The 19,065-nt window shown below is 42.5% G+C and overlaps 1 protein-coding gene across 1 annotated transcript in view; it reads right to left on the bottom strand.

The window, feature by feature from the left end:
• Positions 1 to 16,936, bottom strand: part of LOC309436568 (syntabulin-like) — a 46,171-nt gene extending 29,235 nt beyond the window's left edge. The window contains exons 1-3 of the mRNA XM_082045841.1: positions 16,830 to 16,936; positions 16,511 to 16,697; positions 2,203 to 2,400 (exon numbers count right to left, since the gene is read on the bottom strand). Coding sequence (XP_081901967.1) covers positions 2,203 to 2,400; positions 16,511 to 16,697; positions 16,830 to 16,856 — 412 coding nt within the window. The 5' untranslated portion in view covers positions 16,857 to 16,936. The remainder of the gene's footprint in view (positions 1 to 2,202; positions 2,401 to 16,510; positions 16,698 to 16,829) is intronic.
• Between the last annotated feature and the right edge of the window lie 2,129 nt (positions 16,937 to 19,065).

The raw sequence follows: 19,065 nt of genomic DNA, 5'->3' as shown, positions 1-19,065 counted from the left end.
GCCTACAAAAATGTAGTGCAGGACAGAGCTGTAAAACATAGTGATAGGCTGGATTTTTCTCTCTCATGTCTGGTTCCTGCTCTGTAGTCATTATCACAAGACATTTTGGATAAATAAAAAGTAGAGGTTATCTCCATAAATCAGTAAGGGCTTTTGGTAGAGAAAAAGATACTGTGCACAACCCTCTCCATGCTGGATTTCGAGGTATCCAGCTGTATGCAGAATTAGGCTACACATGACAAGGACACATCGCTGTTATTCTTCACCCAGGTCCCCCTTCCCTTCTACTGCTGCCATTACTCCCGGTGTGTTTTGCTACATGATGATGTCTCCTCTTTGCACAAGGGCTAGAGATTCCTGACTGAGCCACCAGGAAAGTATGTGCAAGGAGGTCATGGGGAAGTACTAGATCCACCTGAAGCCAAGAGATAGCAATGGGAGAGAATTACATTAACTCCTGTGGCCAACACTGAGGAAAATGAAGCCCAGCTGTCCTCAGATGTCCTCTCCATTTCAGGAATGTCCCTCACACATGTCAGCTCTCACACTGACTACAATGTGGTTTTTGAAAACTTTCCACTAAAAAGGTTGGAGATATTTGGCAGGAGGAACTTAGAAATACTCTATAAATCAGATCCAGTTCCTGGTCTGACAGTTTTGATGTATCTCAGGAGCGTTACGTGCAAACTCCAGAGGCAAGTTTTCTAACCTTAGATATCAATCAACAGAGACACCGACAGCTACAGAATGGCCCACCTACAGGAATACCTAAATACCCAAACTAAGTCCATTCAAAGACTTGAAATAATACCATCAACTAAAATGAAGATGACTTCTGACTTACTGTGAAAGGCTAATAACATGATATTATAGGTCAATTTAAGCATAATAATAAAAAACAATGAAGTAAATTATTGAAGCAAGTGCATAACTTTTTTCCATGTGTATAGGACTCTTCAATAAAAAAAAAAAACTTTCAAAATTTTTTATTCACACTTTGCTAAGCTACATCCACATTCACATACAAAATGGTTGTGGTAGCCATTGCAGCAGATTTGACTGTCTTATACCATATTCACTGCATTCTGCCTGCATTATATTCCTTGATTTTAATGGAACAGAAAACAAACCTTGAAAATTATTATCTATCATCCATTACGCAGAGCAATGGGAGACTGGGAACACTCAAGTAACACAGTGCTATAAAACAAGCTGCAGAACTTGCAGGAATATTGGTCAGATTTAATCAGCCCTCTCAATGACCAAGACAGTGAAGAGTTTTTGCAACAGATTCTCTATTGTTTCTGGATTAAACATGGTGCTGGTAAATCTGAGCTGGCTCCTCATGACAGTATCTAAATTGCTTCCACAGGTAAAATGACTGGAAGCAGTATAGCCAGGAGGTACCTGAGCTCATGAACAATGTCAGTTCTGCAGCTGGCTCTGCACAAGGTCGAAATCCTCTCTGTCTCCATGATTAATTAAATAACAGCACAAGTACCCTGACCATTTGCAATCAACAGCTGCCTGTACATGAATCACAAAAATATTTTATATCTACTCATTAAAATTACAGCAGCCAGTGACACGCCAGGATATTGAGTCTTGGATGTGTGACAAGCAGGTGCTGATTTAGATGGTGGTCTGAGGTGGCCCATTAGCCTGGGACCATGTAAGACATGTTCTTCATGCAGCCAGTGCAGTTTGGATTTAAACCTGCCTAACTCCCACATGTAGGCTGCCCATTATCTTGCTTTGGTTTGACATGTTATATCCCCAGAGCTATCACAGCCTGGCAGCATAATCTTCAGGCAGGATTCAACAATAAATCTAACAATATCCGAAGACTGTAATTCTTTGCTTTGATAGTAAGAGTCATTTATCTCCAGCTGGTGAAATATGTGTGCAATTACCATGAAATAGAATAAAATCCATTTCAGTTGTTATTTGACATCACCATTGAGCCTCACAAAAGAAAGTGAATATGTCAATTAATTTTATTTCCTTGAAACAGCTAATACAAATAGTGTTTTCAAATCTTGCAGGTGGCTTCATAGAAGGAATGCAACTATATTTTTTTTATTTACTCTCAGTATTAGTGGTATCGCAGGCAGCACAACACAGTGTATGTAGACATCTGTAGAAGTTCTAGTCAATTAAGAAGTGGAATTAAAGAAATGAAAGGAACCTTACTGTACTCACCGGGCTTTACTAGGCTTGCCTTTGCCTCCTTCTTATATCGAGCCAGCTGCGGGTTCCCTTCGCTCATTGTCCCTGGACTGAATTTCTTCCTGGAGAAGTCTCCATCACTACCAGTGCAAAAACTGATTGGACTGTTTCCAGCATCAGAAGGAGTCTTAACTGGAGATACTGACTGGCTACTAGGACAGCCAGTGTCATCTGAAGAGAAAAGGGAAAACATCAAAATTTCTAACTAATACGTACATGAATGTTTTCAGATTAAAAAAAAACAGTGTTTGAACTACAACTATTTGCAGTCAGTTACCTGGTATGCACGACCTTGGCTCTGAAACCTGCTGAGAAGCTATTAGTTTCTCCCATTTAAGTCTTGAATACCTTATGGCAGACTAAAATAGCAAATGCTGTTTCATAAAGTCTGGCAAAATACAATATTAGGGGCTACATAATGAAAACTCAAATCTACGAAAAATTCTTTTGACTTGGCTAGGTTAGGGAGTACTATGGTATGAAAAAGTGCACATAAGACACAAGAATGGCTTGTGTAGCACACACTGGATGAAAAACAAGCATGGGCCACATGCTGTTCTTTAAGATCTGTTCCTATCTGAACAACAAGAGAACGACCTACAGCCCATATGCACCAAGTAAGGATTTCAATTTAACCAGAATTAATAAAAGTTTCCTTTTAAAGCAACTGTGATCACAGAGCTCTTCCTTCTTGACAAGTGGGTGTGACGTTCCCAGTTCTGAAGAGAGTGTGTTACACACAGATTGCTTTCATTTAAAGCCGAACTCCTCCGAGGACATACCAGCACTTCACGGCATCAGCAGCCACTTCGGGAGCAGACCCACATTCCTGACCTCCAGAAATACAAACACTCCAGCTCTTAACAATTAAATGCAAGGTAAGAAGTCTGAATCCAGGTGAAATCCACATATCAAACACTCCCTTTACCTAATCACATTTCCTGTAACCTTGAGCAATCACAGCTCTCCTAAAAGTCATGGTGGTTTTACAGATACACAACAAAAAAAAACAGGCTACTCTGACACTAGGAAGCCTTGAATATTTACTCTCCCGGAGAAATATAATTGTTTGATCTTTCCCAGGATAAAATGAAAGCTGCCATATTAATTATGCAATTGCACTATGTTCCCGGTATATTATTATTACCTAACATGAAACTCAAAGAAGTACTTGCAACTGAGCCAAATAATTTGCATGATCACACTGCATTTACCACTTCCACCCTGTTCATAAGTTAGGTCAAGCCTGATTTTGCAATGAACTTTGCATGGGCAGATTGTTTAAAAAGTCAATATATGACTATGCATTTATGAGAAAAAAGGAGCACCACATAACTATCTGACCCCCCCCCCCCGCCTGCCTCCCTCTGCACAAAAGAGCAGCTTTTGCTATTTCTAACTATTGTTCCCTCAGTACAGTAAAACAACCACATCCTTTCATATCAACCAGTTTTCCTTTGTGCTTCGCCAGTCACTCTACCCTCACCTATTTGTTCCAGTGGTTTGTTTCTCATTTCTCTGTGTCCCGCCTCCAGTGGTGGGCAAGGTGCCTATAGATGCTGACCATCCAGTGCATGCTATAATACATGCATTAGCATGTAACAGCACTGGAGGTCTTGCTGCCAGGCCTGATGCCAGGCCACGGGGCAGCCCAGCCTGCTCCTAGAAGTACCTCCCAGGCACAAAGGGTGTAAAGCACCTAATCCAGCTTAATCATATTCAATTCCTTCAAACCAGCTCAACTAAACCTACAAGCACCTCCTTTTGCCACCTTGCTGACACCTTCTGCAACTCAGAATTAGTCCCTAGAAAAATAATCAGGAAAGAGAAGACCGCTAATATGGTTTTCAGCCCGTCTCCACATTCATCCTGGCTAAAGCAGGATTGTTGCCCAGATGATTTTAGTTTAATTCATCCTTTCCATTCCCATCAACATCACAATATAACTCAACACAGAGAAGGTGGCAATTTCCTCACAGATCAACAGATCAGCACCTGTTTCATTTTCTGAAGGGTTTGGAGTCTCCTGCGGGCTGAATGAATGCAGCCCACAGGGCAGCAGATCGGCACAGCTGAGCGAGCTGCTGAACTGCATTTAAGCAGCTCCTTTAGTTATGGCCAAAGCGTATTCCCTTTAGAGGCACGCAAACATAATCAAATATATTCAGAAAAAAGTGCAGATTCATGCAGTTCATTTTTAATTATGACCTTTCCACTTACATGCTTCTCTATGTGGCATGATTTTCAAAACTTTGTGGTGCTTTTTTTCATGGTTTTTTTTTGGTTGGTTGGTTTTGGGTTGTTTGTTTGGTTTTTTTTTTTTTTTTAAAAAAAAAAGACAAGAGACTATTTACTTTATCTTTCCACTGATATAATCACTGCAATAGTTGAACAAGTTCTGTAGACTTCACAGATGTGTTTTAAATGGCAGTCTTCATGTACAAATAACTTCCAAAGCTATAGAGAGGCTACCTGGAAGAACCTCAAGAGCTGATAAAACTTTAAACAATGAAAGAACTAAACTACAGTATTAAGAATTAGGGCATTAAACCCCCTCTCAAATATGTAAAATTAACTGCAATGAGGAAATAAGGTAGCTAAAGAAAGCATACAAAAATAGCATTTAAAAAATAAATATTTTAATTACTACCCACAACCATTGTCTTTAATATCGCACTGGTGACACTGTATGATCAGATTATTTCATATCTACCTTCATTTTACCCTTAAGGATCTGAGCTTACATTGCAATGGGGCATTTATTAAAGAGTCAATCAGCCCTTCCAGGCGCTTCACTGGGTTACTGGCAAGGTGAGACACATGGGCAGACCTTTAGCTAGTCCTTCAGCTGGACTTCTCAGCCCGGAGAAGAGAAGGCTCCAGGGAGACCTTGTTGCGGTCTTTCAGTACTTAAAAGGGTCCTGTAAGAAAGATGGGGACAGACTTTTTAGCAGGGTCTGTTGCAATAGGAAAAGGGGTAATGGTTTTAAACTAAGAGGGCAGATTCAGGCTAGATATGAGGAAGAATTTTTTTACAATGAGGGTGGTGAAACACTGGAACAGGTTGCCAAGAGAGGTGGTAGTTGCCCCATCCCAGGAGATCTTCAAGGCCAGGCTGGATGGGGCTCTGAGCAACCTGATCTAGTTGCAGATGGCCCTGCTGATTGCAGGGGAGTTGGACTGGATGAGCTTTGAAGGTCCCTTCTAGCCCAAACTATTCTATGAAATAAGCCTGGCACAAACCACAACAGCTCTTCTCTACTCACACCACCTTGTGACCTTCAGACACATCAATAACCAGGTGAGCATTCCCACTCCAGCTGAAGTAAATGAATGATTTTATTGTACTCCCTCTCCTCTGATCGCTTGTTATTTTTTAATGCAATGTATATCTTCTACTCCTTCTACCTAGTATTAGCCAGAACTGTGAACAAAATAATGATCTTCCAAATCTAGGGCAAGCTGCAAAGAAACAGTTTTCTGTGTCAGCTTTTTGTGGCGTCTTTTAAATAATCAAAATGTTTACTACCACAGAAAGGAACAGCTGCACACAGAACACTGGTGCTCACCACCACGGGCAAGCAAAGTTCTGTACACTGGAGAGATCCACCTCCCACCCGACCTGCAGCTCACCGTCCTGGCAGAAGGAGAAGTCCTGGTCAGCACTGAGGGGCTATCCAACTGCTCAGTGCAAGCCAAACTGCCTGCACGTATCTTCGTTCTCCCCTGCTAATGAAGCCTTAGCAGGCTATTTAATTGCATTTAATATTGTAGGTGAACTCCCCACAGAAGAGCAGCAGACTTCCCCATGGACCCTGATGCCCCCTCCATCCCACAGACAGCTTGACCACCCGCCCTGCTCAATGAATATCTCTGCTCCTTGTCTGCAGCAGGAAGGGTGCAACTACAGCAGCGTGGGTTCCGTGTTTCCTGCAGGTTCCTCCAGAACTCTGCTGACAACTCTGACAGAAAGAGGAGAAGATGTCTACCTGCCCAGAAATGGGCCAAGATAAGGAACCTGTCTTCAAAGTTGGCAAGAGGGTAAAAGGAGCAGACGAGTCCACAATGGGATTCCCTTTTTGCTGAAGCCATGATGTGAATGTAGCTCTCAGCAAGGTCAATGAAGGATTCAGCCCTATAACTCAGCAAGAGTTCTGCCCCAGTAAAGATTTCAGGTCCAGACTTCTCAGGATTACAGATAGACCTGATATACCTTCTCAGGCACATGAGCATCAGGAAGACAGAACAGAGAAAGCTGGCAAATACTGCTGTGAAAGTCCATACTTCTGATCTTGCCTGTATTATTTACTTGCACAAGAGGGAAAAATACATAAATTTATAACAGACTACTTTCATTGCTTCCTTAGCAATATTCATGGTGTCTTGTTTCCCAGTGGCCTCCTAAGAGCTTTCTGGGAGTAGACTTTTCCTTTGAACATCAGCTGGATTTCATCATTGAAACTCTACGTCCAACCCCTCTCCCAGATCAGACACGCTTGCCAAGTTTCAAAGCCAAGCACAGGATAGTGTCTCCTCAAACAAACAATCAGGGAAGCTGCTCAGAGCACTCTGACATTTGCGTGCACTGCCTAGATTTCAAACAGTAGAGTCAAAGTATAAACAGTGGTGAAGATAATAATACTCTAACAAAAGACAAAAATATTGTTCTTGTAGCCTTTAAGGCCATATGTTGTGACGTGATGATTTCCTCTGATTTTCTGTGCACAGAAGCCTTAGAAATGTCTCTTAAATATGCTTTAGAGCCTTCTTTAGAAAAAGACTGCTTTTTCCTGAAGACGTCAAGAAATACTGAATTTACAACTTCCTTATATGATGCATCCAAATAATTAATGATGCTCCCACTGAGGATCAACTGAAGTATTTTTACCCTCACTCCAAGCTTCCAGGTCTAGTTATGTACTTTCATGAGTCTTAACTATCCATCCCCAACCTGATCCCTTGTCTACTGTCCCACTTTCATCTCCTCTTAAGGTTCCTTTGACCAATGCTCAGGGTGTACATACTCTGCATTTCCACTAAGAAATGTGGATTCCAGAATTAAACATGGGCCTCTACTGAACTTTTGAAAATTCAGTGTATCAAGGCAAAACCATTCGCTGACTTTTACCTGATGGTTCCCTTTCCGTCCGTTTCTAGCCCAGGTAGCCATGGCTCTGCCAGGACGGTGCACTGTGAGCTGGCTATTGACAGTGAACCACCAAGGGTATTTCAGATTTTTTTCAGGATAATCTCCCAATCTGCTTGTCTGCTCTACAATTTTTGACTCCCTATGTGTTGCTTCGGTCTTCTTTTTGTGACTGGCCTTGTAGCACGGGGGTGTTTTACGCAGTAATGAAAGTTGCTGACAGACACTGAAGGAATCTATCAGCTAGCTTCCACCTGCTAAGGCTCCTTCTGTTTTAAATAGAGAGAAAGAGGCTCCTCTGGAGGATGAGTCACAACAACAGCCCAATTTAGGCTTCTCCACTACACTGAGTCACTGTCTGGAGGATCTCCTCTCTTTCCATTGACTAGCACAACCACCATCCTGACTTGTGCAGCTGAACCAGTGAGGTGTAAGGGCTCACCACCCAGCTGGAAAACATTGCTAACAAGAGATTCACAATATTATTCTGGAACAACTGGGCAACACAAAGGATCATAGCAAAAGCAGCAGAATGAAGTGTAATAGTATAACATGAGTAGTGCACATGGAAGGACAGAGTTGGAGCATGTCCACATGCACACCATTACGCTCTCAACAGGTAGGAGTCCAACTCCTACCTCATCACAACACTGAATGGCCCTCTGGAGGCACCCCCAGCTGCCCAGCAACCATTTAGGGAGCACAGCTTAAGGTTAGAGGTGTGAATATTCTCCTCATCTACTATTTGTACTAAAACATGTCATTTTTATTGCAGCTATTCCAGTAGGTGATTTTATATACTCTAGGAGATTACTCATCTGCTACAAAGAATTTCTCATCTGCGAACCTGCAAAATCAGACTGTTGAAAAAAACATTTAATAACTTCACTAGAAGTAGAGTCCTAAAAATGCTACTATTGTTAGTCCTCCTGATCAATTCTAAACTAACTTTACAGCTATTTTTAATATGTGTTGGGGTTGGTATTTAATAAAATTATTCAGAATTTCATGTGCTTGTAAGGCAAGTGTCTTAACAGAAGTCAAACACACTAGAGCAAAGCAGAAAAACAACAAAACTATATCCTTTGCAGGAAAAGAGAGGAGGCCTAGTTAACCTCCTAAGCAAATTAATTCCACATTTAATCTCTATGTCTCTGCAGACAGAACTTGAATTAACTATGCTCCATTTTGCCTGTGAAGGAAGGCAGGCAAGCAGCTCCACCACTCCCTGGGGTCACCTAGAGAGGCTGTGCAAACTCTTGTCCTTGACGGTTTTCTAGACTGAGACAGATAAAGCCATGGCTGATGTGACGTAGTGCTGGAAATAGTCCTGCTACAAAAAGGAGGCTGCATGAAATGATCTCAGAGGTCCCGTACAATCTACATGGTTAGGATCATACTTTCTCTTTACATTTTTTAGATATTCCACAGCTGGGAACCACCATGTTTTTCCCAGTCCATCTATTGATTTTAATGTTCTACTCATAAACCCTAACCCAGTAGTGAAGTAAGTACAATCACAACTAGACATCTTCAAGTCCTTTTACCTGTTGCTGAGATTCCCATCATTAATACACAGGCAAGTTTTACACCTGTTTCTCAACAGCTCCTTTGGCCTTGCTTCCCTCACACCCAGAGGCTGACTGCTAATGGTCACTACTGAAAATTTAGTATGGAAGCTGCTCGCTGATTTTGGCAAGAGGTCCTCGCTGCTCGCTCACAGCACGGCATAAATGGTGGTAGGCTCAGCTTGTGCAGAAGAAGGGAGAGAAAGGTGAAAGAAGATGGACTGACCCAATCCTAAAGCTTGGGCATCTTTTACCATGCAGTATTTCCCACAAATGTCCTTAAATCTATCAGCTTTTGACATCTGACTTTACAGTAGCGAAGTTACACTGAAGCAGCAAATTTTAATTGACTTTGGCAACAAATGATGCCTCTACTAATCTTCCTTCTATTTGAACATTTCACTAATAAGCAGGACTGATGTGAGTTCTGGGAAACCATCTGAAAAAAGGACTATATAATTGTGGCTCACTGGCTTTGTTTATAGCACCACTAATGGCATTAGTATTACAGAACAAAAGCATCAAGACTTATAAGTTAAAAGATCAATAAAAACAGTACTGTTACTAGGAGAGTGCTGTGGTCAGGAATAGCACAGCTCCTAGAGTTTTGATATCACATTAGAGATAACATTTGGACAAGGGGTTTAATATGATAAAGGATTGAAAATCTATCTGAAAATTATAAAGAAAAGTTTTAACTAAAGGTAGAGGAGATGAAAGAGTCTGAAAAAGAGACAAAGATGAGTCTTGGCAGTTAGGCAGATATTTTAAAGCACTTCAACAGGCCTCACTAACCTTTCCTGAGGCCAAGAGTTGGAAGTGGAGCCACAGCTGCTGCCTCAGGTGAGAAGGCCTTGACAACACCAAGTGTAAAAAATATTACATATTTCATATCAACATTGTGTGAAATGTATGTATATATAGATGGGTTTCTGTGTGTGTGGTTTTATGTGCTTAGTTAATTTATGCAGCAAAGGAAAAATAAATATTCTAGGCAGTTTTGACGATACCATTTTTGGATACAAAAATCTTCAATAGAAGACATAAAAAAACCATAAAAATTTGTTCCTGTTTCTCAAATGGTATAACATATCATATTCCTTCTTTCTCATATAGCTCTGCCTCCATAGCTGACAGCATATGACTGTGACCCTCAGGGCTTCAACATTGCCTGACAACATTGCACTGTTTACATTCTAATGATGATTGGAAACCACATATATTCTATCCATTGTTGTTTTATGCTTTTTAATTGCCACCAAACCCAGAGTGGCACCTAACATCACCATAGAACTCACTCGCTGTATTTGGTGATACATATATGTCAAAACGCTGTTCCAAAATTTCAAGGACTTATACTAACCCTGTAAATGTATGGTTAAAACATATCATGTAGAATTTCTTTTAAAACATCAAGATTCTCTTTTAATACAAAATAAATCAAAGACTTCTCATTTAAGTTTCATTCCTGCTACAAGTTGTGATGTTCTTCAATGCACGACAATATTCAACTCAACAGAAAATTGCATGAAGAAGCACTTCAAAACAGAAGTATTATATTACAGAAACAGAAGTATTAGATTACAGAATCACAGAATCACAGAATCGACTGGGTTGGAAAAGACCTCAGAGATCATCGAGTCCAACCCTTGGTCCAACTCTAGTCCGTTTACTAGATCATGGCACTAAGTGCCATGTCCAATCTCAGTTTAAAAACCTCCAGGGACGGGGAGTCCACCACCTCCCTGGGCAGCCATTCCAATGCCTGACCACTCTCTCTGTAAAGAATTTCTTTCTAATACCCAGCCTAAATTTCCCCTGGCAGAGTTTAAGCCCATGCCCCCTTGTCCTATTGCTAACTGCCTGGGAGAAGAGACCAATCCCCACCTGGCTATAACTTCCCTTCAGGTAGTTATAGAGAGTGATGAGGTCACCTCTAAGCCCCCTCTTCTCCAGACTAAACAAGCCCAGTTCCCTCAGCCTCTCCCCATAGGTCTTATGTTCAAGTCCCTTCACCAGTCATGTTGCTCTTCTCTGGACCCGCTCTAGCACTTCAATGTTTTTCCTGAACTGAGGGGCCCAGAACTGAACACAATACTGCAGGTGTGGCCTCACCAATGCAGAGTACAGGGGAAGGATCACTTCCCTTGTCCTGCTGACCACGCTATTTTTGATACAGAATTATGATACAGATTATGCATTGGTGGCAAAGAAAGTACACAATATAGTTTAGAATGCAGCCTGTAGTACACAGCAAGCTGCGACAAACAGGGTAGTAGAAAGGGTGAGGTACTGACTGTTCTCAGGACACCATCCAAAATGTCCCAGAGACAACAGGAACTCTTCTACTGACCTCAGGAGGCTCTGGGTCAGGTTTTAAGGGTTCACAGTGCTGACAGACGCATAAAAAGGTGACAACAAACACTCAAAAGGTTACATATTTTGGCTTCCAGATGTTGTTGTGTGGCACAGGAACCAAAGGGTTGTTGCTTAGCAAGAGGGAATAAATAGTGAAGTTGAAAGGGAAGCCAGGAAAGGCCAAAATCTGAGGAACAGGCAGGCTTTGCTCTTAGTACCTAGACTCTGTCTCATTTCCACATTTGGAACAGATCTCTGCACCACAGAAACAGAACTGGTGGTTAACAATAAGAAGCAATAATAAATTATTGCATGTAAGCTGACCCAGCAGGAAATTCTCCAGGGAAACAGCAGTGAGAAAAGGAAGCATGTCACCAGTGTCACCCTTATGCAAAGGCCATGCGTGCATTTTTGAAAGCAGATTTTTGTTTCAACGTTTTTGCAAATTAATATCACAGTGATTACTGAACTGCCTTACAGAATGCTGCAAACAAATGCGCCGGAGAAGACTTCCACTTCAGAAGTTTGAAAAAATGGGAAAGGACTGTGGAAAAGCATAGCATAAAGGACTGCAGGAAAGAGAAGCGAACTTTCAGTATCACATACTTGAGCACTTTTAAGCACCTCTCTTCAATTCAATAACTCAGACTAAAAAAAAAACAAATAAACCAATAAGAAACAAAAGGAACGGGAGAGATCACTGTTTCCCTAATAATACACACATACATACACAAATAATAAACGTATTTTTTTTCAGTAATTCTTAATAACTCTATGGCCTCAATCTGTTGATTTGTTAAAATACTGAAAATTTGCTTTCCTCTATCATTTTCTATTCAGAAATATATACTTAAGTACACACACTTCAACAGTGTAGCCTCCAAGGCTAGCTGGTTTACAGTACAACCTACTTCGATGTTCTAGCAAAGAAACTATCTACTGGAGCATAAGAAGGCACAGCATTTCATTCAGTAACATTCGTACAAAATCTCCCCTAGTCTGTGGCTAGCAATATGGCTAGCGCATTCACATTGACTTTAATATGCCTGCCTAAAGCCTACACACTTTTTTTGGACAAGTGCACTGTGAACTCAGCCCCAGCATCCATCAACAGCTGGGCCAGCTGGCAAATAATCTCTGAGTTCAAGGGGATGGTGTGCAGGAGCAAGTGAGCAAGAATGGTGACACCGAGATCCCTGGTGCAGCACCTACAGCCTGGGGCTTATGGTGCAGCCACGGTACCTGAGCATGTTTATAGTGCCACACATGTAAAGAACAAGATTTTTGAAAAAAAGCTTTATAACAGAAAAAATCAAACTATGAAATAAGCACTGAACCCAGACCTTGAAATTGGAAATAAAAAGCAAGAAAGAAGCTTTACTCCTATTTTTGAAAACACTGTTGAGTCACCATCATTCATTCACAGAGATGACGCTGGTTTTCAATGGCCTGTAGTACTATGCAGTCTAGTTAAAGAGGCGATTTGCAGGTAAGCCCAAGAAAAGATGAACTATTAATATTTGCTATAGGAATAAAACAGCTCCTCTGGCTCCCAAAGTCTTTTGCTGAACTGATTATTAAATGCACAACTGTTTCCTGCAAAGCTCCATCTCAGCTAACAAGCGCTGCTGCATTACCTGCAGAAATTCAGGCGGCTGCCTTCTGAAGAAAGGCTGAAGGAAAGCTTGGGCGTTGTTACAAAGGCATCATGTAACAAATCTTCTTCACAAGGAGAAATTTAAAAGCTGAGCTATTCAGAGGCAGAAACTAGGAAAAAAAAAAAAAAGTATATCCAAAACTAACTTCCTTTTAAAATGAAAAGAAAAACAGCCCGTTACTGAGCGTAACTTCAATCCAATACACAACTGGCTTGGTATCAAAAGGACGTGTACACAAAAAATCAAGGATAATGCCCCGCCCTAAGTATCTTATTTCTTACAAGGCAAACCCTGTAACTGGAACCACAAAACCAGCTCAGCAGCCGCTCAGCCACGTACCCGTGAGGGGATGATTTATTCTCAGTGTTTAAAATCGCGCTCTCCTCACGACTGACAAGGTAAGTGTCTGCAGCTGCTTTGAAGCCAAGTGCATCTTATGAGGGAAACACATGACATGGGCAAATGCTTGGTAGCAGCTGAGCCAGATGAAGCTGCTGGGAGTGTTTTCTCATCATTTGACATCATACGAGTTCTGTGGCCAACGTCCAAGCCGAAGGAGGGCAGCGGCTGCAGGAAGAGAAGTGCTCCCATATCAAATGACAAACACAACCCCAGATGTGCTAAGATTTTAAGGAAGGATTGCACTGAGTGAATGCTGATAAAAGACTCAGCTTGGCTACACAACATCCAGAGAGCATCCATGTTCATTTGGCAGAAACAGAGAATATTAGAAATACATTTTGTGAGGACTATCACAGATAAAACAGATTAACGGGCTCACCATCTTTCATACGGACTTACAAAGCAAAAATGACATGAAGTCAGTTCCAAATAATTGATCAACATGATCAAGTTGAGTCTCTGATCCAGTCACACAAGACAGAGATGACCATGCAAATTTAAAACTTATCTCAGCCAGAACTAACAACTTCAAAAGAAACTAAGCATTAAAACAAAGTGTCCCTTGTCTGCTGCTGTGTGGTATTTTTGCTGTTGCCACCATGCTCGCAGCATTGCCACAGTTCCTAAGGTTCCCCCTACCTAAACCAACATTAACAATACCTGGAAGACCCTGCTGCTCGCATTTAGAGAGAAAGAACTCTGAGCCTTCATTTATGGGTTGGGACCAATGTGAGTGCCCAGGGGAAATGGAGAACCTCAGAAGCTCTAGGGAATCAAGCAGGAAACATATTTAAATGGACTAGGAAAAAAAAATTGGTTCTACCAGGGGAAAAAGAAATGTACTAATCATAACCACTTGATATCAGTAATAAAGAAAGGCAGAGAGGAAAGAATTATTCCAGAGGCCGATTCACACTATTTACTGCTTATTAAGAACCTTTGGCGTTTAATACTCAAGTAACAAAAAATCATTTCTCCAAATGCTCATGAGCTTTTTAATACTGCCATCACACTATCATTCATCATATTCATCCGCTCACCTCTCCCGAACGCATTACTTGCTAATTTTAAATACACTTCCTGGCACACACCACTTCTCAATGAAGACGGTAAGTGCCTGGCGAGGCACCAGGAGAGGCAGGTTGGAGGCTGCAGCTCCTCTGCCCGCATCTTGCCTCAGTTCTTCACCATCCGCCAGAAGCAGGAACCAGCAGCCACCTGCTGCCGCCGGGGAATTTCAGTCTCCATTAGACATGCCATGATAAGGAACGAAGAAGGTGGAAGACACGGAAGAAATCCAAACACCAAAGCCAGGTACTGGGACGGAGGACAGTGCCTTGGCTGGTCCTTGGCTGCGTAAGATTTGACTTACATAAACTATGACCAGTTGTCCTTAAGGGGCAGGTTAAGAGACCAGCATCGCACTCCTGAATATCTCTGTGAAAAGGCACCTTAGAACTGTCACACCATGAGACTGGACACGCAGAGTAATCACAGAGCCCTGCAGGGACTCCAGACACAGCCCGCGCAGTGCAGCGGGACTGCAAGGGGATCACCTGGCAGCTCTGTGTTCAGTAGATCTGAAGAACGAGGTACAAACGAGGTACAAAACCAAAAGATATCATAAAAAAGAATGCCAGTAACCAGGATGAAAGGCTTGTCAACACATTAAAAAAAATCAGGATAAAAAGCAGCCATTTGGGAGAGATCATAAAAATAAGGTATTTCTAGAAAGCTTCAAAATATTTTACTTCTTTGTTACAGGTGAATTGAAACAGGTAAGGTGGAAGGATTCAAAAGACTTCAGTGTTCTTACCACCTGTGTTGTTTGTTTAGCACTCCGCATTGTTCATTAAACAATAACCAAATAGATCGTCCCACTGAGCCCGAATTGCAAAATCTATCCGAGCTAAGAAGGAAATGGTAGACTCAAATGTGGATATTGTGTTCCTCATCTAGGAAAATTGACTGTTCTTGTACACAGTGTTCGATACACAGGTTTTTGTTAAAGGATTTTTAAAAAAATCTGATCCACTGTACTAAAGATAAAAACAAGTGTTTCTGGCTGTTCTAAGGAAGAGCTTTGGTAATTTAAATGCTTTATAAATAAACAAAAAGGAAGTTCAGGAACTTGCTGATATACCTGCTATAATTAAGATTTTTAGTTAGACAGAAAACGTTATGCTCTCCAAATTACTATTAAAACCAAATTTTCAGTTATCAAAATATCTTTAAAACTACCACATGCATGTAGAGCCAAAGGTGCTAATGATGTGACCCTCAATGCCATTGTCTGCATGCATAATTTCATACACAGTGAGGAGTTTCACTGAATTAAAAAATTACTCACCACTAGTAGGTATCTGAGTCATTCACTGCTAGTTGAGGCACTTAAATTGTGCTTAACTCTACACAGGACAAATATTTAACATAAAAATCTGTTTTCAAGTTATGCCTGACATAAAGGAATATACTCATTTTGAAGAGCAAGTGACACTTTTGTGGTCTACAGCTGGAGAGCAGTAATGCAGTTCTGATACATCACCCAGCCATCGCCTTCTCTACAGAGATCATGCCCAGCTCACGTCTGGTGACAAGCTTGTCAGGCAAAGCCTGAATTCTCAAATAAAAAAACCTCACTTCAATATGACAGTGCAAACTTCACCTACATATTTAGTTCCAATTCAGGTACAGAGATCATAGTCACAAAACCAAAAGGAAATGCAGTATTTGATCCATGACTGATGCCCTTAATAGCAACTCCCCTGTTTTACAGACTCTTTGGCTTATGGGCTTTCCAGAATGTCTCAAATCCACACTGCAGTTTTTAAGGCAAATCTTTCTCTTTAAAGCAACTATTCTGCTGCAGTAAAGCCGCCAACTTTTTAGTGGCGGATAGCAGAACTCGAAATGGAAACATCTGGTGTCACTTACGGACATGTATTAAAAGAACAGATACTGGATTTCCCTGGAAAAATCAATGGTTGCCCTTCTTCATCTGCAAAGCGGGATGCTTGGTGGAGCTGGATACAAGCTTGACACATGGATTCTGCGTCAGGGGGTGACAGCGAAGCCTCGGGGGTTGGCACGGTGGGGCCCACCGTGAGCCCCAGGTTGAGGACCGAGCCAGGGGGCACCCGTTGCAGTACCTGAGCAGAAGCTGTTGCTGCTGATGGTCCTGCGGGAGCCCCCGGAGGAACTGGGCGGGTTGAATTCCCGGCTTTCCTCTTCCGAAAAGGGCGACTCGGAGGCGGGGGACACCTTCTGCTGCGGCCGGAGGACCAGGCGGGGGATGCGGCTGCGGGCTGTCTCCTTCTCCAGCTGCGTCTTCTGCTCCTGCTCGGGAAGGGACACCTCGGCATCAGGGATGCGCCCTCCTCCTGCCACCATCCCGGCAGGGGCAGGCAAACCCCAGCCCCCCCGCCCCTGCCTCTCCTCCGTCCCCGCAGCCGCCTGGCCCCCCCTCACCTTGCTGCTCTCCCGCAGAGGCCCCATCGCTCCTCAGTCACCGCGCAGCCGGGGACAGGCACCTGGCATGGGCAAGAAGGATGCGCTAAGCCCGGGCTGCTCCTTCCCGCTGCTGCTGCTGGTGCCGCTGCGGCGCTGGGGGTGGCGGCGCCCGGCCCGGCCCCGCCGCTCCCCCGCCCCGACACGTGGTGCCGCCGCCGGCCGCGCCGCCGCGCCCGGGGCCGCCGCTGCCGCCCCGAGGGCGCCGAGCAGGTGCGGGGACGGGGCGGGGGCGCATCCCCTGCCCGCCGGCGCGGCCGCGTCTCCCCGCCACCTCTCGCAGTGGGGTGCCCGGGGGAGGCAGCTCCTTGCCCACCCCGGTCGCAGAAGACTGTAAGGAACGTAAACATATTAAAATCTGGGCAGCCTGAGCACAGGCTGTGTGTGCAGTTTTATAGGTTTTTACAGATAGTTTTATAGACTGAGGCACCAAACCAGATAGATAACAGAGGGCAGATGTTACCAGTACAATTATGATAGATGCATAGCTATATAAATAGCAGAATACCTGAAATGTTTTCTGCTCCTTATTACTCAGTTGCAGTTTTTTATGGAATGCTTGATTCTCAGACAACACATTGTGTAGTATATTTAATTATTGTATTGGCCCTCATACCTTTCATTGTGATAATTATCGTTGACCCTCCTATTGATTAATGCACATGTGTTAACCTTGTTCATCTGCTCCCCAGAGCTGCCCTACTTGAAAGACATGCATCTATTAGCAGGACTGCGATCTGGGCTGTGTGCATATCCACACAGTGGGTGAGAAAGGCTTCTTTTCCACAAGAAAGGATGATGAAATTCTCGATATGAAGTTCATTTGAGGTTCCACATGCATGTCTACTAATAGGACTTAATGAGCCTGCAGAAACTACTTCCCGCAATAAGTGTTATTCAGCAAAGATTTCCTTTGCATGTATGCTTCCTACAAAGGGCCCCAATTCCTGTTGGGAACTTCTGTTTGCTATTAGAGTGTAAATATTAAATACTGTCTCAAAAATAATTGAGAGCAAATGTGTCTTTTATGTGCAGTGCGGAGACTGTACCATCAGTAATAGGAAAGGTGATGCATTTATCTAGGCCTTGAAGAGGAAAGAGGACACCAGTGAGTACTGACACACTGATTGTTGCATATACAGAGAGTTATAATTATTAATTTATTAACTTGGCATCAGGATTAGATCCATTACTTATGTAGAGCTCCAAGCTATGCTCTGCCAAAAAGATGAAACCACCCTCCCCTGGCAATGTCAAGACATCTATAATTTAGAGAAATGAGATAGTTACAGCTGAAAAAAAATGCTTAAGATTCCTGTATAAAAAAATTCTGTGTGCTTGTAGGATACCTTCTAAGCACTGGATCATCCCCTGCTGAGGCACAAGAGGGCAGGAAGAATCGTGGACCTTTCCTTACTGCTCCAAGACTGTTTCTATGGAAAATGGAAAATTGCAAATTGCATATTTTAATGACACAAATTTGCTCTTCTGTTCGGTAGAAACCAGGGCACTTGAGACCGTGGGCATCTCCTGCGAGGTGCACGTGGCACGTGTGCGGTGGAAATTTCCCATGTACATTTACAAAGCTGTTGTACCAGTAGAAATAGTAAGAAGAAGCTGAGCAGCAGCACTGCCATTGCCATAGTAACTCAGCTCGGGAGTTGATGATGATGATTCAGTTTTTGGAGCCTGCTTTATCTTTTTCCATTTCAAGCTCAAATTTTTGCCCTGCTAAGAAACAAGATATGAAAAGCGAAGTCTTCAGGCTGCCTCAGAATTCATAATGAGATACGATTCCCTTTGATCTCCTCTCCTTTTTGCATAGAGATTTATAGCCTTATCATAAATCATAAAACAATCATTAACTTTGAAACATTTCCCCCCCACACACACAGTCTATATACATCTAATAAATATTGAGGAATTAAGTCACTTTTCAGGCTACTAAAATATTTTTACTGTGCACTAGTTAATCATCAGTACCAGGAGGAACACATACTTGACATGGTCAGGTGCTGTCACTCTTTTACTCCTCTTGATGTCTTTTACAAACCAGCAGTATTGCTGTATTACCTATAAAGATAAATTTCATAACGAGTATGTAACGCTGTGGAAAGACATTATACATTCTAAAGGGCCTCAGAAAACCCACAGAACACAGTATTTTCTTAGGCTTTTTCTTGCTCTGCTCCCTCCT

The sequence above is a fragment of the Streptopelia decaocto genome (genome assembly GCF_964273445.1).
Source record: "Streptopelia decaocto genome assembly, chromosome: 2".
Classification (NCBI taxonomy): Eukaryota; Metazoa; Chordata; class Aves; order Columbiformes; family Columbidae; genus Streptopelia; species Streptopelia decaocto.
Note: the sequence above shows the minus strand (reverse complement) of the source record. Positions and strands in the feature narration are given on the sequence as shown.